The 26,009-nt window shown below is 37.7% G+C and overlaps 1 protein-coding gene across 1 annotated transcript in view; it reads left to right on the plus strand.

Annotated features, from left to right (window-relative positions):
- The first annotated feature begins 4,827 nt into the window (after positions 1-4,827).
- The window catches only part of LOC139136468 (protein kinase C iota type-like), an 88,548-nt gene continuing 67,366 nt past the window's right edge, over positions 4,828-26,009 (plus strand). The window contains exons 1-2 of the mRNA XM_070704193.1: positions 4,828-5,123; positions 12,903-13,003. Coding sequence (XP_070560294.1) covers positions 12,939-13,003 — 65 coding nt within the window. The 5' untranslated portion in view covers positions 4,828-5,123; positions 12,903-12,938. The remainder of the gene's footprint in view (positions 5,124-12,902; positions 13,004-26,009) is intronic.

A 26,009-nucleotide genomic window follows, 5' to 3' on the forward strand; every position in this document is an offset into this window, starting at 1 on the left:
AAATCTACTTCTGGACCGTTTAGGGACCGTCTTTGAACCAAGGGAGGATGGTAATTATTCGTACCATGCTTTGATACCATATTTAGGATTTCAAATGGCATGCATACCTTTTCCTATCAGAGTTCCTCCTTTTTGGCCGGCTGCGATCTTATTGTTTTGAGCAAAAGCAGCAAGGCTGCAAAAGATGTTTGGAGTACATTTTGGTTTTGCTGAGTCCCCCTCCCCATTTTCGACCACCCCTAAGATCAAATGGTCGAGCCCGCGCTATACCAGATATAATGAGCAAACTTTGTTTCACTTAATAGAATATAGATTTCATAAAACACAAATCACGAGATAATCGGAACACCTGAATCACAACAGGAACTGTTACCGTTACTCCAGTCATTCTGACATCAAAACGGAACATTAAGATTTCTTTTTCCGAAGACTGAGTTCAGTATGGATCTAACGAAGAATGTTGGCGTGCTTGCTTGGTTTTACAAAAACAGGTTTTACAAGTAAAATACAAAACAAAGGATGATATGGAATCAACTCAGGCCATACCATTGGTGCGTTAATTTTTATGACGTTGTAGCTGATTACGAACACATGTATTACTAGAAACAACTGATTTCTAGAAAAGGTAATTTTATGCATAGAGAAAACAGTGAAGTGATATGCATACAAAATCGATCCATCGATCCATGCATCCATCCAGCCATCCTTATATACATACATAAGTACCTACAACATAAGTACGTATGTAACAGGCACGCTTGGGGATGGTTCGCCTGTGATACATATGTGCATACATGGAGATAGATTGAACAGTTATGTCCATAATTCTTAATGCATACATTTGATCCATAATTATCACAACTTGTCCACGAATATGTACGTTTGAAACATTCCCTACACATAGACATGATACACGGACGCCGACACCCTGCTTTATCACCAAACGATTTACTCTTTTCCAATGGTGTGTCGAAACTGTCTCCGTTGTATGGTTACAGCACAAAATAGGCCCATGGGTATAATATTGTATGAAAGCTCCCCTACTTAAAGGCAAGGAGGGCACTCAATGTATGGGAAAATCCTCCGGGAGTGCTAACTTCTGACAGTCTTCAGCCAGACGACATGAGCATCCAACATGCTTCACTGAAATGTAGACAGGGTGATGCCAGTGGCCTCGGGGCTCCAAGAGTCGTTTGACACCACCAGACTGCGGACCAAAGAGGCGTCAGGCCAGAGGGTGTTGTGAATGAGTGGGAGTGGATCGTCTCGGGGATAATTCGTCTCGCTTCATAGCTTTATAAATAATCGCCGTACTTGCTGTAACTATGCAATGCTATAAGTCCAGATCAACCTGACGAAATGTTTCTTCATGTGCTAAATGAAGTCGTATGCGACTAATCGAAACTGGGACAGGCGACACCTAAAAACAAACGGCGTAATAATAGACGACCTTAGAGGGCGCTCGCCATCAAAGTATACCAGCTATTTGCGACTCTTTTAAGTGTAACTCATAAAAATTGAAAATTTTCTCACGGATACACTAAAAATGTACGATCTTGTACCATTACAAACACGCCTCGCTCTACTAATGTGGCTTATCAGATTACCCCATTCTTTCAAAGAGGTCTTCTCTGTGTATTTTCTGACCGATAACATCAAAGTATCTTGCTTGGCTCGCAAAATACTGTGTGCTCCTCTTCACTAAGCCTTAATCGTTATTTATAAGTCCTGCACTTGGCGTAGGGTGAAGTTTGTTTGCAAAAATCCAGCCAGAAAAATTAAATTGCCCCAAAATGCACAAATTCTTTGCCGTAATTGAAATGGAAATGATATTCTATTCGAAAGTATATTTATGGATGCAAATATTAAAGGGACAAAGTCGCCATTTTCCATGAATTTTGTTTGATACAAGACACTACTTATATTGTTTGACATGATGAAAGATACTGAATTAATGGGTGACCATGCATATATTCGACCCCGGGCTTAGACACCATACATGAAACCATAGCGAAAATTATTAATTCATTTTCGCCATTGTTTCATTTAATTTGTTTGAAACCGGAATCCAATATGTGCATGGTCACCCATTTATTCAGTATCTTTCAATATGTCAAAAAATATAAGTAGTATCTTGCATAGAACAACATTAATGAAAAATGGCCGCCTTTGTCCCTTTCAGGTGTTAACACGCCTTGGTTAGGTTAGTATTCTAAAGAACCTCTTGTAATAATTAAAGGGAGGCGGTCGTCGGAACTCTGCTCGAAGGTTGCCAGGGACCCCTACGACCGATGTAAACATTGTATCTAGGGTACGTTGACGGCTGATGAAAGTTAGAACACGTTTGTTAACAATGAATATAGTAAAATATAAATGTTGCAGCTATGTTGAAATGATGCATCTAGACATCATGCATGAAATACATTGTTTGTAAACAAGAAAGTCGCACACGCGCAGTTCCGACGACCACCTCCCTTTAATTGACCGAGCATGACATTCTTTACCAATATTCATTACTGTGATTGGTATGCTGATCTTGATTCCACACCGAATGTCTTGAATCACCAATGGATAATATTTTGCAGACCGCAAATTGTGATTTGTGTATTAATAATTTATTAACATTGATGGAAATCATGTTGAAATACTTTAAATATAAGAACAAATAAGGATTTGTATCTGGTGATGCGATATCTTATTTTCATTTTCTTTTTTTACCCTAACAACAAGCATGAGATTATCAAACTGGTTATTTGTTTCCTGGACGACGAAATACTTTCTCTTCCTAATTATGAAAGAAGTTTGTAGTTATGGAGAAAAGGCAGTTTCTGGCACAGTGTCTGTTAAATTCGCTGGCATGATATTGTGAATCAGTGTTAGTTGCGTGTCGTCAACTTATTTTGGAACGCCATAGTGAGGATTTTGTCGAACCCACCTATGGAGACGACACGACACACGGGTCTCAAAGGACGATGACCAAAAGCACCAGAGTTCATAGCATAAATGTAATAAAGGTAATTAGGGCAGTGAAAGGACAAAAACTGTTCTCCCAGACATGCTCCAAGGCTGTGCATAGACATATCAGAGTACATTGAACGAATAAACTTCAGCAGACTGTCGCGTAGATGGTTAGGTGAACACGAAGTTGGTCTACCAGTAGCAACCAAATACGCCCGAGGCGAGCCAAGCGACCGGTGCGCTCCTCTACTGTACACCACAATCATGAATAATAACAGGAGAATTAAATTTAATGAAAGGGTGTAGTTTACCAATGGCTTGTGATAATCACGCGTTTGCTTCTTTTGAGGACAAACCACTGACATGAGATCCCCACCTAACTTTTCTCTGTCTTACGTCACAACCTCTCTCTCTCTCTCTCTCTCTCTCTCTCTGAATTTCATATTTACAAGACCATGGCCACTAGAGGGCGGCATTTTACTCAATTCATCTTTCTGCACAAGGCGTTGGCCTTACCAAGAGGTACTGCCAAATTTAGTTGCTTTACACTTTTTTGTTCTGGGTTAACATAAAATGTTGAAAAACTATTAAAAATACTACCAACAACAGCTGATATTTGAGAAATGTACTGTTACATCCTTTAATACCTTTAATAATCACTGAAACATTTTATTATTGTTACCAATAAAACTCCTTAAATGAAAAAACAAGAAAAGAAAAAAGACAAAGTTTACAAAGTGGTATGTATGGGAAGCCAAAGTATTGAAAAGAAATAATGTGCGTTAATTTGTGTCTTATACATCTTCAATGAAATTATGGCAACAGCGATATTGTTCAATGTGATGCATGCTTATATCATTGTAATAGTGTCATAAAAGTCGGTTCCTTTCTTTCATTTCCATGCATTCTTCAATAACCAAGACAGCATTTTATTTGCTATAATATACTTAGTAAACATAAACAAGCAAGCAAACAAATGAACGAACAACAAAACAACCAACAAATAAACAAACAACAGTAACCGATAAAATATAGAACTAAAAGAAAGTAATATTGCCCTTAGCGGGCTGAATGTGAAGCATATGGTCATTTTTGAGATACAAGAACTTTTATAGAGGGCCAGTCTTTCATAAAAACAAATGCATCATTCATGTTTTAAGGGTGGAGTGGAAAAGGAGCGACGAGACTTTGTTTGTATTATGCGCATCATGATTGTAAGAAGAATGCATTCTGTAATAAAAGACGTATTCTATGAGTTCATTTTTGAAGGAGGTGGGGTACCTACATCAAAAACGAAGAAATTAGGTTTCATATGCTTATGCTTCAGTTTCTATGATACACTGAAAAGATGCCACATCTTGGTACAATTTTGACTGTCAAGTTCAGTGGAAATGTTCAAATGATAATTCTTTATCTTCTTTTGTTTAGTACGCGCAAATAAGTAAACTATGTATGTCTTTGCAAAATCCATCAATGAGCTGCTAAATGTTAAACAGAAAGTTTGAAGTACTTTATCGCTTTTCGAATTGGTGGAGCTATGTCAAATTAAAGTTTTCTTATATTTGGTACCAGTGCCAACGTCAGTGAATAAGCTTTAGACCAAATAATATGTGTATGACTTGGGAAAAAATAAACATTCTCGTAGGGCGTTGACGATACAAGCAGTAAATGACCAACCTAAAGATATATAGACAGCCATGAAGCCAAAGGATGTAATAATTGACCGATGTTTGCGTTGTTGCTAGTGGTGTTTCCGTAGTACAATGACACTGAGGCGGAGAGGTCGGGAACTCTGACGTGAGTAATCACAATAGTGCGCCCTCATTGTCATACAGGAAGAGCCCCGTGAATACTTTGTTTTGATTGGTTCACTTCATTACTACCGCCCAATATGGCGACCTGCCGTGTAGTTTGAAGACTCTCGGACCAGTTTAAGGTACAAAATTGAACATAAATTTCCCTATAGGAACCACGAAGGCGTTATTCTTGACCCGTGTAATTGACCAATCGTCCACAGAAATAAGAAATTTGGAAAGTTCTCGCTTTCGCCGGAAAGGAAGGCTAAGTTCATTCATACACTTTACCTCTCGACGACGTCACTCGTTCGACTCCGGGCTCAGCGTTTCAAGGGTGTTTTGGTATCCTTGCGCTTTTCGGGAATTTCGGTGAGTGTGAACATTTGGTTTAAAGATTCTGAGCGGCGTTGGGTCAGTGTATATACAATTTTAATGTTTATGGTTGTGAATATGAATATAAGTGAAATGCAAAGATAGCATCTGGCAGCCGTCAGACACTCGATGAACGTAACCTGTCTACGTCAGGTTACGTTCAGCTCGTTTCTCACTGACACTGACACGAGATCTGAATAAATAGCAAAATTACGATAGTGACTCACCACATGTCTAGTAAAAACTCTGGATTTCGTACGAACAGCTCGAAATTTTTGTCGTGAATGTTTCCTACCAAGCTTTCGACCTCATATGCCCCGACAATTTAGCCGACAAGTAATAATATTCATCATTTCATGTACAGCGATGAGACAGGAAGTGGCTCTACCGGTGAAGAACCGGCAGGTGCTTATCACCTTATATTGTACTTTAACTAGGACCCTAATGCGGAAAACAGTCTCTCCCTCTACCTGTTTTGAAATTTTTCTACGCCAGAACCGCACTTTTTGTACACGTATTTGATATGAAGCACATCCTCTATCAGATGACTGTGTATGAAGACACGGCTTGTTACGCGTGTTCCTGACAAATGAAAGCTCCACCCCTTAGCCATAGGATTTAACAGCATATCATAATATTCATATAAATTGTCGCTCCAATATCCCTGTGTAGTTGGCCAGCCACCTTCATTGAACACAAGTGAGGTCAGTTGAAGATATGAAGTTTGAAAAATTTTAGTAAGAATGTAAGCATTTAAAAGGTTGACAAGTGTTAATTTTCAAAATCTGTCGTCTTTCTAAATCAAGCAGAGGATTTGTGTCTGTAGAAGTGCCATTAGGTGACATGGAAATAACATTGGGTGATAAATTGTAATGTTATTAATAAAATTTGTTTAATTGCATTTGTAATAATATATTACAGATATCCAAAAGGCAATCAGTGACTAATACTTGTATAATTTGCTTGGAACCATATAGTCAAAACTCAGCTCAGATTATGGCTATATGAATTCTTGATGAATTCATAAAATTAACGTATGGGTAAGAAACAATTATGTTTGCTGACATTCATTTGTAATCTCAAGGATTAATGATATTCCATATCACTAATTAGCTTTTGTGTGGATTGCTTCATATACCGCATCAAATACTGTATAAAAAGCATTTCCGCTGGGTTGACCTTGTATTCTTTCAAAAAAAGGAAAAAATGATTTAGTTTTCTTGAGAAGTGTATACATGTATGTGTGAAAAAAATTCAGGACGTGTACTTACAAGATGGGATCTTGCTGTATAATCTAAAACGTACAGCACAGCCCATGTTAACCTTGAACATTCACACAAATACTTTCAAGGTTAAAAAATGACTCCTTGGTATACAGTACCTTTTATACTTAACACTAAATAACTAATATGTGCTTGTTAATGTTAAAAGTTGACCAGATGTGACAGACACAGAATGTTAATTATTTCTCCTAATGAATTACAAGCAGCCAGCTGCGAGTCAAAACATTGTTCTTAGTTGATAGTGTAATACAACATACCAGTTATGTATCAGTGAGAATAATAGATTTGTCTGTTTGGAAAGGGTAGTTTTATGTGTACATAGTCATGTCATTAAAGGGCCAGTAATGCTAACTTTTGATGATTTTTTTCACCATTTTTTCACTATTTTGTCAACCATAATTTCCTGTTCTACTCCCCAAAGCATGTTGAGATACACAGTGTTCAGCTTGTCAACTCAGTATGTCCATGTTTAAACTGCATCGTTATTGTTGAAGAGTAATTCTGGTCTGGACTAGAATTCAAATGTAAACAACAATAGTGCATTTTACACATATAAACACTACGTTGACAAGCTGATTGTTTCAACACCTTTTTGTGAGAAGAATGAGAATATACGATTGACATACAAAATAAAGATAATGAAAACAATCATCAAAAATTGGCATCACTGGCTCTGTAGTTACATGTAACACTGTAGTCACAACGATCTAAGTTGTTGCATGATACAAAGGCTTGCCACATCATGCACATGTGTCCAGTTTTTGTCTTCAAGTTTGTATAGCAGCATCAAAGTCTATTGCCTAGATCAGGTAGTGCAATTACCAGACTAATTCGTCCTCACATCCCTGTCTGTGGATTGGCTTCACGTCGCTGTCTGTGGATTGGATTGGTCCATATATACATGTATTACATACAATGTTTATGACACGGGTTTGATGTATTTAATTGGATAGGATCTGAAGTAGCAATTTCTACAGCCCTCAAGTATGATACCATGAATAGACCAATAGGGGACTTTAATAAAAGCGCTTGGGAACAGCAGTTAAATTTTCTGCTTTAACTGATAATTAAAAAACTGACCGTTGCTTGGATGGATATGTTGTGATGGCAGTCTCTATCTTGACATACAATGTTGTATGCAGTAAGGCAATTGCTTTTTTCAGCATTCACACGTTTCAGTATCTACTTCAGAATTTGGAATCAGTGTAGAGGCAAGTTTTGACAATTGAATACATAGATTTAGGGCACAAAGCAGTATGGGTATACATACCAATTACAAAACTGTTAGCTTGTCATCAACTTAACCCTTTTCCTGCCAGACAGTATCACTCCCCATCTGCCAAGTCAGTAAAAATCAGTATTGAGCCAAAAACTCGCACAAGTTTTCACCCACTCGGCTTGATCTGCTATAGCAGCTTTAGTTCATAAAAATCATGTTTTACAGTATGTATGTTTTTAGGGGAATTCAAAGGTTCGAATTTTTTGTTAAAATGCACCATATGTGATATGTTGTGTGTCGCAAGTTTTAACCAACTTGACCTAATGGTGAAATATGAACTCGGCAAGATAAACAAATGTGGTCTAAAGAATCAACTCACTGGCCTCTTCAAGCGACAAGTTCGATCTTTTTTGACCTTTTTGTGATGTCAAGAAAAAATGGAAAATTTGCATAGAGTCACTCAGTGTACAAAATGACGATGGTAAATTAAGTGCAAAAGTGTCAAAAATTACCCTTAGCTGAATGCAAACTGATCAGTTTGTTTGTGACCTCAAGACAAAATGGATTTTTCCTATTCCACTGTTATATGATAGATAAACATTGCCACAATGTAAGAAAAGCTGCCATCCTTATCTATATATGAATGGCACCGCCAATTAAGATTTCATTACAAAAGCTTGCATGAGGGCCAAACTTTATGTAACAGTGTATGCTCAGCCATGCATAGTGAGAGTTGTTCACTTGAATTTTTGAACTTGATTTTTTTGTACACACCGGCGTAAAATGTTTCACGGAATATTTAATCTTGTGTGGCTGCAAGCAGAGTTAGTTTGTACACATTTGACCAGTATTTCCACATGTTTCAAGAAGTCAAACCATACAATCTACTTTCAAAGGAAATGATATTTACGACAAAAAGCTTAAAAAAAGCGACTTTGTCCCTTTAAGGTTAACCTTTTTACAGCCAAACTTCTATACATTCCAGTAGTTTTCAGTAGGATGGGTGTTGGGTCTGCATTGTATAGACAGGTACATGTAAATGGGTTGGTGATTCTTCTCATGTGTCACATTACAATCACACTATTTACAGTGTTGTGATGTGGCTATTATGGTAACTTTGAGAGATGTTTGCATTTATATTAACTATAATGTGTAATACATGTAGCTGTTACATGGCAGGGCCAGGCCTGGTCAAGATATGAACACATGTGTACATGCACACCAGATGTGTTGTGCCATTAGTATTCAATGTAATTGTGTTTGATTTATGTTACAAATACTGGCCATGTGTTGTCTGTGTCTGACTCAACCTGTGCAACACATGTTTGTCTCTAGTTTAGAAAAAGACGACATTGCTCCAGTAATTTTTACGGATAGACAATAATTTCAATGACCACTGTATGAAAGTGGTTTGAATGTGGTGAATTACTAGGCAAAAAATAACAAGACTTGATCATGTATTTCATTTCGTCCGCTGAGTTGACCATAATGGTCTATCTCAAGACATAGACTGACCTGCAGTCACTTGGTTTTTTCTGTGCAATAGTTATTGGTTGGTCATCGTGTTTTCCCCACATTCATGTGACAGCCTGCCACTAATGCAACAGTCTACTGATATTTTTATGTCCATAGACGTGCAGCAAGTCTACCCCAAACCTTTCAGCCTGTGCACCCTGAGTCCCTTTATTTAGGGCCACACTCACTGTTGATAACAATGGGTTTGGGTCAAACCATGTTTATGAAAGTTTAACCCCATGGTTTGGTATATGTAGATGCATGGACCAGTGTACAGGTACACACACGTTCATATACAATGAGATTCATTATTATGGCTAAAATGTAATGGAATGTCAAGTAATACAATACCTGTGTATTTTGACCGTGCAGAAAAGGACATGTATCTAGAATTATTTTTTGTACATAAATGTATTCTTGAAACAGCAGGTGACAGCACTTTCAACATGTACAGATATGTCAGCAACAATAATATTACAATATACAGGTATTGAACATTATGTAACTGATAATATTACTTGCCCTGCTGCCCCAATTTCTAAATGGTATGTTCCTACTGTTTTATATTATATAGGTGGACCTTAGTACAAAGACATGGGGAAGAAAGGGTCGAAACTGTCGTTCCACTTTTAATTTTTAATTCTCTTTATCTCTCTGCTGATGTAAAGTTCAGATAGTATGAGTCAGTAATCTGAAAGTATTAATCATTTATCATGTTATTGTTGACTGTACAGTTTCCATTTTCATGCTGTATCAGGGGACTTCAGTGATACAGTCATCGTGCAGTGCATGCACGTCATTGGACAAGTCTGGGTTTGTGGGAAGTGACATAATGCATGGAACTGTAGTTAATTATTGTTGTGATTTTTTTTCTCCGATATGTACATTTGCATGGTTTTTAGTGGTGCATATTCATTACTGGTTACCAAGGAGATTGATTTGAAATGGCACTTATCACCTATAGAATACCTATCATACACCAGTATATAAAATGACAGACCATATGATCAGATTTTGTGTATTTTAGAATTCAAAATTATACTTGAATTGATTTTTTTTCAGAGTTAAAATTAGTAAAATTAATATCAGATAAAAATTGACTAGTTTTTCTTGGATATAGCACACAGTAACCATCTTGTCACGAGTTAAAAGCCCTGATCAATCATTATTTGACTGAGTATCCTGTGAAGTGGATTGCTCTTCTGATCCACTATGTTGGAGTGATTTTCTCCATTTTTACTGGTGCTTTTAAATCCTTCTGTAATTGTGGAATCACATCTGAGACCCAGGCAACTAGAATGGCTATACTTTGATAGCTGGTAATCTCCAACACTTGGTAAGATGAGTCAGTCCATCAGAGCTACCACTTGTCAATCCAACTACAGATTCTGTATTCAGAATTAAGATCTTATCACTTTAATTAAGTTGTTTGATTTTCACAAACATTTAATTTAATTTACTAACTCTCAATGTGACTACAGGAATTTTTATACATCTGTACAGAATATCAAGTGTATTACTATTTCTTTCTGATGCAGTCACAATTTTTCTAATTTTCCAGAACGTTCTGTATACATGTTTATAACCTATTAGTTCTTTCCAAAGCATTTTGTATCTATCTCCTTTATTCGCCAGTAAATAGATTATAGAATGCTATACACAGATTACATAGGTAACACACAGTGTTTCATCCAGGATGGTATCAACAGGAGGGATTTTCACCCTTTACCGGAAAATTTAGGGGGGATTTCACCAGATCATGTGTTCTACTTGTATCTCTAAGGTGTGACTGGCACCATTGCATGGGAGGTTGGGTGGGGGTTGGGTGGAGAGGGGTGGGCTGGTCCTCCCTTGACAAATTACCAGGCGTTACCAACATGTCAACAGAGGGGGAATCCCCATCCCCCTGTACAGATTAAATACTTAAACAGACCTGTTTTCCTTGATTTTTGAGCAAATTGCTTGAAAGAGTTACAGATTACTTTTATGTGGGCTAGTACATGTAGCTGTAACAGGATTATTTTCTTCGCCGTTTTTGTTTTGTACATGTATGTCAACTTCAAGTTCCTATTCTACCTCCCAAAGCACGTTGAAACACCTATGTAGCTTTAACATTAGCGCCATGTCTGTATGTGTAAAATGCAGTCTTATTGTTTACTTTAGACTTCTCGTCCTGACCAGCATTTACTTGACGGCTGGATACTGCATATCTCAACATGTTTTGGGGAGTAAAACAAGAAACTGTGGGTGACATTGTGAAACAATCATCAAAACGATGACCCAGTGCAAGAGGGGGTACTGTATCCCCTGTGTTAAAGCATAGGGGATACACCACTCGTGCACTGGCACTGGGCCATTGAAAAGTTACAGCCAATGGCCCTATAAAGCTGCATACATTATATCCTGGTTGTTATTGTGCCCTCTTAGCCAAACTGATTAGCCATAGACTCAGAAAACATTCTCTTTGGCCATAGGAAATTTACCATAGTTGATTAATTTACTCAATAAATGTCTAGAAATTCCTAAATCAACCACAAGTTTATGGAAATATGGCAATTTAGAGGCTTCCCTGTTCTTTGATTTGTTATGATAAATCCGTGCGGCCTCAACAAAGAAACAAAAACAGATGAATAACCTAAATACATGTACCCCTAAAACTGCAGTGCAAAATCTGTAAAAAATCTTTCAACTTTGCTGTTTTCCAAAAAGACTATCCTCATAAATCTAAACTGCAAAATGTGGTAAAATTCTCTTCAAAAGATAAATCAAGAGATGAATTGCAGTGTGTACTCTGTAATAATTCTTCAGGCATCAACAGATCCAATGAATTATGCAGTCTTTAGAAATTCTTCAGTGCTGTGTGTTTCTCAGGTGTATATATCTCAGGTGTATATGTCTCAGTACATTTGTGCCATGGTTTTCTCAAGACTCTTATATTTGATCTGCAGTGATTACAACCTTATACTGCAGATTTGTTAATGATGTAAGAGTAGCAACAAGCATGATGTTCACTACTACTACTGCTGCTAGACCTGTTTCATCCAAGCCAGTCTTCAATGAATTTGACCCATGGGTGTTCTTTTTGACTCAGATGATATACGTACAATACAAGCTCTGAAAACCATGTTAAATATTGCTTCTACGGTAGTGCTAGCAGTGTATTATCTATGCCAGTTTTGCTGGAATCTAAACCCCAGGTGTCCTTTTTGACTCAGACATTTAGAATACTATTACCAACAGCTATGATTGTACTGTTACTAGTGCTGGCAGTGCCCCATCCAAGCCACTTTTGCATGAATCTGATCCCCGGGTGTTCTTTTTGACTCAGACATTGGACACATGTGTAAAACACCAGTACCGACAACTATAACGATACTGCTACTAGTTCTAACTAACAGTGCTCCATCCAAGCCAGCTCTGTTTGAATCTGTATCTCACAAGTGTTGGTTTTGACTCGAGGCAATTTGACTCAGTACATGTGTGTGGGGCTGATTTCAAGGAAATTTCAGGGAATTCCTGAGTTGACGCAAAAAGTTCAGAAATCTGAAAAGTTACACGGTACACCATCTGATAGACATGTGTAATTATTACATGTACATCTGTGTCTTTACAACCATCCTGATGCATGTACCTGTATCTACCAGTATATTGACATCATACATGTATATGCATATTCTCACCAACATCATACATCACACACCTGTTTAATTTGTAACTAATCTCAATTTTCATTGTGTTATCCATTATTTTGTCGATCAGATTCTGGATAAAGATTCACGCACAGTACAGATCTCCATGCCAACAACAAGCAACATGGGGGAGGAAGACCATGATATCCGTGTCAAAGCTGCCTACAATGGGTAAGTGCGAATTGCTCAGCATTTGGCTGAAACACCCCCCTGAAATGTGTATGGAATGGACCTCTCCACTACATGCTGGTGCTCACAAAGACTATTCCATTTGCAGGAAGGAGTGAGATGACTGAGTTAGATAGAATAATGATTGGCACACACACACACACACACACACACACACACAGATGCACACATAGATACATATATATGTATATATACATTCAATATATGTGTATATATATATATATATTATATATATATATATATATATATATATATATATATATATATATATATATATATATATATATATATATATTAATGCTTTGTCTTTTCTGTTCTTTATTACATCTGACTTATATTTCTCAGAAATGGAGAGAAAAATCGGTTTGTATTTGAGGACATGTTGGCCATGAAAATAAGACAACAGTAAAACTACATGTAGTACATCTTATTGGCAATTTTCTGAAATCACTGGGTTTGTTGAACTGATAGGGAAAGAACTGCTCTCAAATGGAAATCCAATTTAAATGATAATGTGAACAGTCCCATATCCCTGTCATCCCATCTAGACCAAAGACGTTGTAAGAAACCATCAAGAATGTCTCTGTGAGGATTATTCTTACAAATCACTCTGGTAAAGTCAGAGTTGATGTATCGGTGGATCTTGTTAAATGATATTTTATAAATAATCCAAGATGAATCACGGGCAGTGGTGACTGACTGATCAGATGTACATGTACATTGTACTTCACGATCAGTAAAACTGTAAACGTACATGTAGCATGTACAGATAATAAAAAATTCTTCGTGGTAGAATCAGTATTTTAATAGCAGATGCCTATTTTCATAGAACATGGTAAACTTAAATCTTTCCTTTTTCCATGACTCCGCTGATGGAAATCTGTTCATGTAACATGGCTCCAATCAGTCACATTGAATGTTCACAACCGAAATATTGCACATACAGATTTTAAGTGAACTGAAAGATTCAGCCGTGTTTGGGTCTCCACCAACTCTGACTGGAGACCCATACAGAACTGAATCTTTCAGGCGAAGATTTGATGATAATATGCATCAAAAATAAGTCTAAAATATCAGGGATGAAGAAAATAGTTGGCAGCCAGCAAAAACAACCGGCTGTCAGCTAAAATTTGCCAAATGAGAAAATTTAGTTTTAGTGAAAAATCAGGACATTTTTCACAAACTTTATCTGCACATATACTACTTGAAACCACCTATGCCTTTATTTTTGCCATCTATAACCAAAAATTTCTACATCCAAGAGTATGATATAGTGTGCACAAATAAATGTAAAAATTTTTCATTTTTCTAAACAAGAGAACAAGTTAGATGTCAATAAGTCTCCTGTGATTTTCAAAATATCATCTTCTATCACCTTCCTAGGAAAGAATTAAATTTATATTATAGTTTTCATAAATGGGCAATATTCTTTTAAGTTCAGAGTACTCTTATGCACAACTTTACAAAATATTTGAGGACTGTTGTTTCTGAAACTTTGTTCCTGTCTTACAAATACTGTACTTCAGTTTTCTAGATCTGCATTTTTTGCAGGACTGCATTGTGGGATATGTAAAGTTGCCCAAAATGCAAAATGATGCATATCTATGGAGGTGCATTTAGCACAGGAGAATTCAGTTTATGATTAATATCCAGTTCAAAAGATCAATTGAAATTTTTCCTTGTGCTCCTAGTTGTACACTTCTACGCTGCGATGTGATCAATTCTTGAAAACAAAAAAAATCATAAATTTTAATATTTCAGCTTGTTTCTAACTGAATCATGTTTAATATATGCAAATTAGGAAACCATGCATTTATGTTTGCATCTCCTCTGAGAAACTCTCTCTCCATTTCATCCAAGTACGCTGTCCCAGTTGATTTTGAATTCAAATTGAGCAGTTTGATGTGCTGTCACAACCAGGTGTCTAATTACGTGCAACTGTATGCGAACAAGGATTTTATCTTTTCCAGAATTCATCTGTGTTGGAAAGATACAAAGTTGTAAGGCCAGGCATTGACCTTGAGTCTTCAGTGCAGGGTTTAATATTTTTAATTCACTGATGCTTGTAATTCCATTCACAGGTCAATAGGTCACCACACTACTAACCGAATTAAAACTGTAGGTTTGCTTCAAAAACTAAAGTTGAAGCGGTTAATTATCCCACACGGTGTTTGTTACGCCTACCTACTCTACATCTGGCCTGTGATTTTGCTAAGGTGTGAGAATATCAATGAAGGTGAATGGTTCAGGATTTTCAGTAACATTGCAGTCACTTTTAACCCTTTGTAATTTTTTCCCCAAAAAATATCAGGGCAACCTTTTCCACCTTTTACGAATTTTTCTGTAATTTTTTTCTGGGATTTTTGACTATATGGACATAAATTTTCATGGGCTACACTTTTTGACCAAAATTTTTGGAAAAATCCGAAAAAAATTGTCTACAACTGAAAGAAATTGTTGGCATTATATTGTATAAAGGCAACAAAAATCGACTTTGGCACTCAAAGGGTTTATCATGTATCCATTGATATATCAAAGATATCCAAGGTGAACTAATGTGAAAATCATGGTAACATTTACTTGCCCACAAGTTGGAAACCTACCTCTTGTATTTAGCCCCTCTGTTAGGGTTATAGAAGCAGGAAACAGTGGGTATATTCTAGAATAAGAGGCTTTCATCTTTTAAAGGTTAGAAACACACTGCCAACTTTAAAGAGCACCAATTTGATATGTAAAGCTGAAATTCAACATATGGTGTATCCCTTTCGATGTACAGGTACACATGGACAGGTGTCGGAGATTAAGAAATAGGGTAGAGAATGTAAAACTCCTTTTAGAGTCACCATGTGATGTTTACAATGTAAAGAAGACAGTGTTTGTCAGACACCTGTTGTCAGTTTCTCACAAGTCATCAACAATCAGTCCAAGCACTCATTAACGCTTTCTTTCTCTGTAAACACTTGAACATGGAATGAGTTGAGTACTTGAAAGCAAAGTGTTGTAACACCTCATACAAAAGCCACTCAACAAAAACCCTGTGTCTGATGCTGTGACAAAACAAAAACATTGTCTTGCCCTATTAGTGATACACATGTAGATGTAAGGAAAAATCAACAGATTTTTTTTACGTCAAAATGTGAACAACTAACTGATAGTACTTCCGTGTAGCTATCTTTTATCTTATCATTACAACACATGTAACAAGCACTTGCGTGGTCTCTCAGTTTTTATGTACAAACTCAACCACAAATTTTAGTCTGGGCAAAACTAGCTTTAGTAATGAATGAATGAATAAATAGGTGGTACAAGGTAGTCTGTGTTGTCAAATTATTGTGTTTATTAGTAAATTTGTCGAAAATGTGTTCTTGCATGTTCAGGATTTGGAAATATTGTGTTGAAATATGGTGCAGGAGAAATTTTAGTAAGCACCTTCAGTGTTAGGTGTTATACCAGAATGTGCAAACTGGACCTGTCAAGTGCTGGAAATCTTTCATTTTCTGTAATTCTGCAACTGGGTTTACTAGTAACACCAGACCTCATTTTGATAAAGCATGAGGATGAGATGGTTTTCAAATTGCACATTCGTAGCAAGGTTATGATTGGTTTTTCAAGGAATGCAATGGAAGAGTTAAACTCTTTGTGATTCTAGTGATTTCATGGTGAGTCATTTTCTCGTCACGATGCCGGCTGGATGGGGAGAAAAAAATATGAAGTGTTGTGTGACATTGATGGTGAAACCAACGATGAATAAATGTTGAGTACAGTGCTGTTCACAGTGGTACTTACAACAGATCATGCAAATTATTACATGAAATATTATTCCGTTGCTGGCTGTTACCTTGATTGATATGACGGGGAAAGTGTTCAATACTGGTGAATCAGAATGACTGTCAAAGGTAAAAATAACCATGTGAGTTAAAAAGACAAAATTGGTTGAAAATAGATATTGTTGCAAGTCCTGTTCATAATAAACCTTTTTTTATATCGAGGTGAATAATGGTTTATGTTGTAGTATGAATCATGATTTGAGTAATGTATTGTACTCCTTTTTGACTAAAATAAACCATAAAAATCCTGTAAATTTTGGATGCTGTTAGCTGAAGACACAATTAAGGGCACAAATAGGCTATTAATTGTTATTATTTATTGTAATCTAAATACGTTTTTAGTCCCCACGGACACCGTCCGGGGGACTTATAGGTTTGGTCATGTCCGTGCGTGTGTGCGTGCGTGTGTCTGTGCGTGCGTGCGTGCGTGCGTCTGTGCGTCCGTCCGTCCGTCCGTTCACGCAGATATCTCTGAGATGCCTGGAGCGATTTCATTCAAACTTGATACAAGGATTACTTCATATGTCATACAGATGCACGTCAATTTGTTTTGTGATACGATCCAATATGGCCGCCAGGCGGCCATTTTATTACGATTTTTTCATGTACAGAGCCATAACTCAGGCATGTTCCAACCGATTTTATTCAAAGTTGGTACAAGGACATTGACCAATGTCATAGATATGCACGTCAATTTGTTTTGTGATACGAGCCAATATGGCTGCCAGGCGGCCATTTTATTACGATTTTTTCACGTACAGAGCCATTACTCAGGCATGTTTCTACCGATTTTATTCAGAGTTGGTACAAGGACATTGACCAATGTCATAGATATGCACGTCAATTTGTTTTGTGATACGATCCAAAATGGCTGCCAGGCGGCCATTTTATTACGATTTTTTCATGTACAGAGCCATTACTCAGGCACGTTTCAACCGATTTTATTCAAAGTTGGTACAAGCTTATTGACAAATGTCATAGCTGTGCACGGCAATTTGTTTTGTGATACGATCCAAAATGGCCGCTGTGCGGCCATTTTATTAGGATTTTTTCATGTACAGAGCCATTACTCAGGCACGTTTCAACCGATTTTATTCAAAGTTGGTACAAGGACATTGACCTATGTCATACATATGCACGTCAATCTGTTTTGTGATATGATCCAATATGGCCGCCAGGCGGCCATTTTATTACGATTTTTTCATGTACAGAGCCATTTCTCAGGCATATTTGCATGTTTCGACCAATTTTATTCAAGTTGGTACAAGGACATCGACCAATGTCATAGCTATGCACATCAATTTGTTTTGTGATGCGATCCTTTATGGCCACTGTGCGACCATTTTGTTACGATTTTTTCATGTCCTGAACCATAACTCAGACATGTATCAAGTGAATTTATTCAAAAGTATTTTTATCACAGACCTAATGAAGAGGACTCTATCCTCTCTGAGGACCTGTAATCAAAATACCCATTAACAAGTGGGGACTGTGTCATCAACGATGACTTGTTACATATTTATTTATTTAATTGATTATTAACTAATCAATCAATCAATCAATCAATCAAACAATTAAATATGTAAAAAGTATGCAGAAAACAATAATTAATGAACTGACTAAGTAATTAATCAATCAAATTAATTCAATTATTGGGTCATTAGATCTGTAACTGGTTCGTTAATTCCCATTTTATCTGTAATAATGAATACTGACAGTTGATAGGTTGGTTTGTTTTAATTTATTGAAATAATATTGATAACTATTTACTTGCATTTCTACTGACACATTTGAGTTGAAGTTTACTGAGAATGTATTAAACTTGAAGTTGACAGTAAGCAGCGGTCATTTTGTGGCAAAATTTTAAAACCAAGCATATAACGGTACACTACAGATCCGTCAACTCTGGTGACTGTAGTTGTCAAAATGTTTGATGGAGCCCTGTGAAAATGTAACATGTAATTGTGTATAATTTATTGTAACCTCATGGACTATATTATTGCAGTGTAGCACAGGTGTCAGATCTTGAGTAGGAAAGGTAAAGATATTATCATGTCTACATTTTGAAATTCTGTAAGTGTGACCTTGGTTAGTGATGTCAGAGAGTCAGGTCATATCCCTATCTCTCAAGGTGTGAACACAGAGATATTTTAATTTGTTACAGTGACCTTTGATGACCTTCAGTTTCCAATACACTTAGTGACCTATGCAGTGCTCCTAATTATCAAAATTGACTGATTACGCAGCTCTGAACCGAAGAAAAGTGGCATTGAGAATATTTCCCGTCATCTTTGGTCACAGGAATTCACTGGTGCTCATTTGAGTTGAATAAATTAAACCTTCAAGGACAAGTCACCCCTTTGTCTGTACATTGTTCTGACCTTGCCATTATAAGATGGTTGGAGTGTTCTATACCATAAGAATTAGATGTCCTATGCTAATCCTCATTGATTCTGGTAATGTGGTAAAAATGTAAAAATTTGTAAGGTGGTCCCCAATCGTTGTTGTTTGTTTTCAACTGAACTTAATTGTTATCCTTCTATACTGGGTGTAATTCTTTATCTTCAAGATTTTGAGATCTGTTCATTGTTTCCTAAGGGGCTGCTCCACAATTGTGCACACACAGGAAATGCAAAGAAATATGTGGTCGCACCGTTATGGTTGTCCATCTACCATGTATAATATGGACAAGTATTTTTCTATTGTGGACACCTCTCCATTATGGTAGAATGTGCACTTGGGGCAGACGTTCTATCTCTCATATGTTTATAATAGCTTGTTACTTCTTACTGCTTGTGTGAAGACTGCAGTAAATGAAGGTTTCGTCTCGTTTCTGTGAAAATCAAAATTCAATTTTTTTCCCCATAGAGTTAACAGGAAGGATGATCATTTTGAATGCCAAGTGTTGGTGAATATTAGCTATCTTGTTTCTGTGATGCCAGATTTTACACAATCATCCCTGATTTATCTCCTCATTATATAAAAAGAGAAGAATTTCAAATTACTTTTAGGAAAGGTAGAACAGAGTTAGAATCTCTCCTTTGAATCTTGTATTAGCATAAGGAATGATTTTTCAATCAGAAAGTACAAATTGAATAGAATTTCACATTTTTATCCAGGAAATCTTTCTATTGTGCATGGCTACCTACATGTATCTATCTGATAGGGGTACGTAAGTGTCATTTCTTAGAGCGGTCTGTACAGATAGGTTTTATTACTGCTTCAAGTATTCTGTTGACTAGAGGTTTAATGTGTCTGTTTTACGGAGGCCTTCTTCGTGGATATATGATGGACAGAAAAGATTTGTACATCTGTTCATCAGTGCTGTCTGACCATACCAAAATGCAAAGCGTCTTTTTTAAAGAGGCATGTTTTTAATCAGCTTTACCTCCGAACAAACTCATTTACTGGACACAACTTTCAAGAACAAGGCACTACAAATCTTGCAAATTGGCAGTGGTGACAAAAATTTATGAAAGAACCAGGGCTTTAGTACTGCTGTTTTTTTATTACTGCTGGTGAACTAGAATTCACATGGCATTTCATGAAGATTCCTGCTGATGTATCGGAGCCATTGGGAATAGAAAGCAAGAATGCTTCATGTGAAGCTAATCCACTCATGACAGCATGTAATCTACATGTACGTACCCAAACCTTCTGGAGGAAACACCACATTCATCATATTTATCATGCAAAAAAAGTGTGTTGAAGATGCAATTTGGCATGAAGGTGACAGTACATCCATGCTAATTGGGGTCAAAGGCCATAAGCAGGCTGATAATGATTGCCCATTTTATGTCAGGTATAGTACACATGCAAAACGTGGTGTATTACCTTTTGACAATTATCCGATATTGTCTTTCTGTGCAGATGTTACATAAAGATTGCAATGTGAACCTGTTTACTCCTATTTCCCTTGTATAGTCGATCCAACAATATTGAAGTCAATGTTGGGTTTAAACCAAGTGATGTGGCCCTTGTCTGAGCTGTCGGTCAATTTCAATACTTAATGATGGTTATATTAGATTTATATATTTAATCTAATGTCATAATTCGTTTAATGATATATTTATTTATGCAAAGTGTATTAATGAGCATTATGAGGATATGCAAATCAAGTTGTAATGAGTCATTCTCAATGGAAAATATAAATTATTTGGTACTATCTTACTGATTTTAGTCTGTGTATATACATTTTCTGTATATACAAAAAGCAGTCATCTGCATTCAAGGGTTGAATTGTCAGTATATCTACGTCTACTGATGTGTATTTAATTTTGTGTTAACAATGGTGTGCTGATTGTACTGGTATGTGTGTCGGGAGAATGCATTACTTTAACAAACAGAAGGGCAAGAGTCAGTAACATGTAGTACACTTGACGAAAATCGTATCTTTATGATGCCATGATACACAGAACACCTTCTGTGGTATTCGTAATACCATAATGCATGGAACACTTTCCTAATCCGCATTGTCCATTAAGAGTGAATAGATCCATTTTATCACTTCATGTTTATTAGGCAACATTATTTTCTGTTTGCTAGGGAAAAAAAATCAAATGATTAAAAGAGTTGACATGCAAACAGCTGGTACCAGGCATTATTTACGCCAGGCCCATCATATAAAACTCCCATTGACCTACTTGTAGCTATTACACTGCCTGTGTTGACCTCTGAACCCTTGGTAATTTCACAGAATCAGGTGGAAGAAAAGGCACTCTCCAACAGTCACTGAGTCATGTCACTCCAATTAAAGTCTGTATTAGTTTATTTGATCTACTGAGTCATCAGCTGTCCTTACATGTGGGTTACCTTGGACAGATGGCTTAATGATCTAATCAGATAAAAATCTTAATGTAATATTTGAAAAATTTGCATATCAATCCAGCTATGGGGCTCTCCAATGCAGTATCTCTAATCACATGTCATCAGTGAATATCTTGTGTGATCTTAGGTACTGTATGAACCCTTTGAGCGCCAAAGTCAATTTCTGTCACCTTTACAAAATATACACCAGAAAATTGTTTTCAGATTTTTGCCAAAATTTTGATAAAAAGCTCTAGCAAAGGAAATGTGACGTTCCTTTGGTCCAAAATTATCAGAAAAATCAAAGAAAAATTCATAAAAATTGGTAAAATATACTGAAATTTTGGTAGGAAAAATTACAGCACTCAAAGGTTAATTATCATAAAATTTACATAACTCACATTGAATTCATTCATGTTCTTTTCTGAACATTAAAATGTTGTGCGGCGTGGAATAGATACACCAATCATCAAGAATGAAAATTTGCTAAAAAAGAGATTGCTGCAAGTTTATACTGTACATGTACTGTACTAGTAATCAGATTTATTCACTCACAAACGTTTTTATGAGATTAACATTCCAGTGGATTGAGGGGTCTGCAGCCGTGCCCAGATATCCACCAACATGATGGCATAACAATTCCCTGTAGGTCAAATGTTCTGTAATGGATAAATGGGATAAAGAATTGTGTTTTTGTAGTTGGTGTCTGTGCAGCATACGGAAATAGCAGACCTAGATACAGTGCAGCTGTTGTCTCTACCGTTACCATCGATACGTAATGCGATAAATGCATTTAAACACAGTCTACACTGAGTCTGCAAACCTTCCTGCAGAGGTATATGTGGGCAGGATGACAATCCAAGGGAATTTACAAATGAACGTCACAGTTAAGTGTGTGTATTCTGTCCGGTCACAATATGGTCATTCCCCCTTCCCCTTGCTTCCCCCTTTGGAGGTCAAGCCACATTTTGGTAATATTAATTCCTGCAGAGCGCCCTTGTCCGTTATTTTGCCAAGTCAGTAGAAAACCGCCCCATAATATGTGCCTGTAAAAGATTGGCTCTCCTGCATGTTATCCTGCCAGGCATTTTGGCAGAAATCGCCCATTTTCAGGGTTGTTTTAGCCGTACTTATACGTGTTAGACTTCGATAATTTCTACATGCCCGTAGACAGGGGAAGGAGCTCAAGGGTTACTGCAGAAAAAAATTGAGGTCACCGGCTTTGTTTGCCCCTGGGAGTGCGTCATTTTATTGCCGTTTCATGTTTATTTTTTCGAAATAAACTCCTTCAGTATTACGCACGTCCGCTAGGCACAAACATCACCTCACTCGTCTGTTAGTCAGAGACCTTGAGGGTCGTGCTAGGGGTGCAGAAGCACCGTCAAACCTGTCCTGTTTCCCCAGGGTAGGGTCAATTGAATATGTACCTTAAACGACTTGGCAGTGTAGCACAAAAACTACGTTTTTGCCGTTGTATTAACGACATGGCTGAGCCATTGAAGCACAGCTCCACGTAGTTTAGCCAGCTCAGTTGGGAGTTGGCTTACGAGTGTTACCGTTCATTACTGACTTAATCGAGTGGTCCTCAGTCAGGTACGGGTTTGTACCGACATGGCTTGGGCTGCAGCTAACCAGTGATAACCAGTCACTACACCCAAGTCTTTAGTTCACTTTTGCGATGCACGGGTGCAACGCAATATGCTTCCATTGTTCTAGCCATCGACGTGTCCACATGCCTGGCAGCCATATTGTACTGCTAGCTGGTTTGCATAACAAAAGCAGTCCCTGCTAACTGCAGGCGGTATCCCCGTAGCATATTGACCTTATGTCACCTTTTGAATTCTCTGTACGCAAACAGCGTACGTAGTTACTAATGCGTCGGCAAGAGGATACGTTTGCCTGCAAACCAGAGCCAATACTTCGGACGATGGAATAAATAAAAAATCCAAAGCTACGTCCATTGAATGGCACGGCCAAGGCGGTGAAGGACGTTGCCTGGCTTGAACTTGCAGAGCTGAAGCCCAGCTTAGTACGTCGGACACCAGTTTGTAATGATATTTCCGAGTCGTTCATATCCGTTCCATCGAGGAACAAGTCGAGCCGTCCCGTCAAAATACGTTCTCATTTTCAGTCACGCACAACTGAATAAGTGACTTTCGTCTCGCACCATCGGCATATCTGCCAAGTCGTTTGCAAGAGGTAGCCTTCTAGATTAGCATTGCCGAGTTGGTCAAGTTCGGCAGCAATCTCTATAGTGCCAGGCAGCCAAGTACGTCCAACTCCGCCAGAAAACGTCACCATGCTATCCTGCCAAGTCCGCTAAAAAGCGGTAAAAAAAAACCAGCCCCCCTCGGGTGTGGGGGACTGGCGGACAGGTTTCTGCACCTTTCCCTGTCTATCGACTCCCTGCGAACCCATTTCGAGGGGAAAAGGCGTTCCTTGTCAGAAAACCTCTCCTCGGGTGACCCCTAAACGCACAGGGGATAGCAAAACGTAGTGCCGTCAACTTGGCAGGAAAGGGGGTACCCAAAAAGGGCCCGATTTCCACCGGGTTGGGAGAATAACGGTCACCAGTGCTTAGATTCTGGCTACACCGAATTTCAAGCGGATTTTCACCGACTTGGCAGGAAAAGGGTTAAAGTCGCACCATACCTAATAAGATAACAGGGTATATATGTCCTATAGCTGTTATGCAAAATCTCTCAACAGACACAGTCACAAATAGGAGGGTAGCTCATAATATACAACCACAACATACAGTAGAAGGGATGATGGTATTACCCCAAGTGAACATCATATATGTACTAAGTAGTATCAAACTGATTGAAATGTAGAGATGGGTATCTTTCCACCTTGGCTTGTTCTTTGCTGGTCTAGTAGGCTGATAGTTGCCTATCTACATCAGACCAGCTGCTACAGAAGATCCTGTTCAGATCCCATACAGTGTATATCAGACCGAACAGCCGACCAATCAGAAAGAGTTGTACAACCCCACTTCCCATTTTCACCGCGACACCACGAAGCTACTGATAAGAATGGGAATGAAATTGCTCATGCTAATCAGTTTCAACTTTGAGATGCCTCGCAAAGTCAAGAAACATTAAACTATTAAAGGTATACAGTCACCTGTAATCTAAATATGCCCATATATGGTCAGAGGAGCGTTCCTTGGTATTCAAAATGCCCATGTGAGGGTGCTGTTTTTAAAAAGCGGTCACCCATATAAAATCTGTGATTGGTTAGATTTTCTCTTTCCATGGTAACTGTGGCAAAATTGTAACAGGTGACAGTATACCTTTAAAGTCAGATGACACAACTGCAGCCTTCACTTTGCCTGTTTGAAGTCAAGATAAACCAGCGGAAAGTGCTCAGTTATCTCACATACACACGTTCAAATCTTGTTTGAAGCAACCACATTTGCTCTTGCAAGTGCGAGGTTTGAACGTGATTCTCAATGGCAGTTGGTCAGATATAGTGAGGCGACTATCAGCCAAAGAGAAGAGCAAAGGACAAGCAAAGATTGAAACATTGCCAGTCCTACATCTGATTTTAATCAGATTGAAGTACCAGTAGTGTGTTCTGTGCTTTTATTGCAGTGTTTTAGGGATTGATAATTAGCATTCAGTTCGCAAAAGTGGAGTTATTAAGCAGATTGATACAGTAAAGAATTTTGCATTCCGTTTATCAAGACATGGTATGCCACAGGCAAGAAGAGAGTTTAATTGAAGTAACAAAGTTGTAGTACAAGCACTCAAAGATTACATTGAGGCATTAAAAGTGCATTACTGTATAAAGCCATCAATTTAGCTGAGGTCAATGTCGTACAGTGTCAGTGCACTTCAACTTTCACATTCATTGTGACATGGTTGTCTTCAAACCCAATCAAATAAATCAAACCATCCAAAGTGATATGTAATAGGATAAATTGATTTTAAAGGTATACTGTCACCTGTTCTAATTTTGCCACAGTTAACATGGAAAGGCAAAATCTAACCAATCACAGATTTTAAGCAGGTGGCTGCTTTTTTAAAAACAGCGCCTCACATTGGCATTTTGAATACCAAGGAATGTCCCTTTGACCATATATGGGCATATTTAGATCACAGGTGACTGTATACCTTTAACCCTTTGCACCCTGACCCCCTGGTGACCTATGACATCATACGGAATTTTTTTCCCGAGCTTGGTTCAAAGGGTTGAACAGTGTTCTCCACAACTTGAGAAATCAGAATAATGGCAATTTACATAACAATGCATAATTTGCTTGTTCCTTTGTTGTGAAAATACAGTCTTTTGTGTGGCTACTAGAATATGAATAATTGCTAAAAAAAAAGGGATGGCCCACCCCTCAATGT

Source organism: Ptychodera flava, chromosome 7, assembly GCF_041260155.1.
Source record: "Ptychodera flava strain L36383 chromosome 7, AS_Pfla_20210202, whole genome shotgun sequence".
Lineage (NCBI taxonomy): Eukaryota > Metazoa > Hemichordata > Enteropneusta > Ptychoderidae > Ptychodera > Ptychodera flava.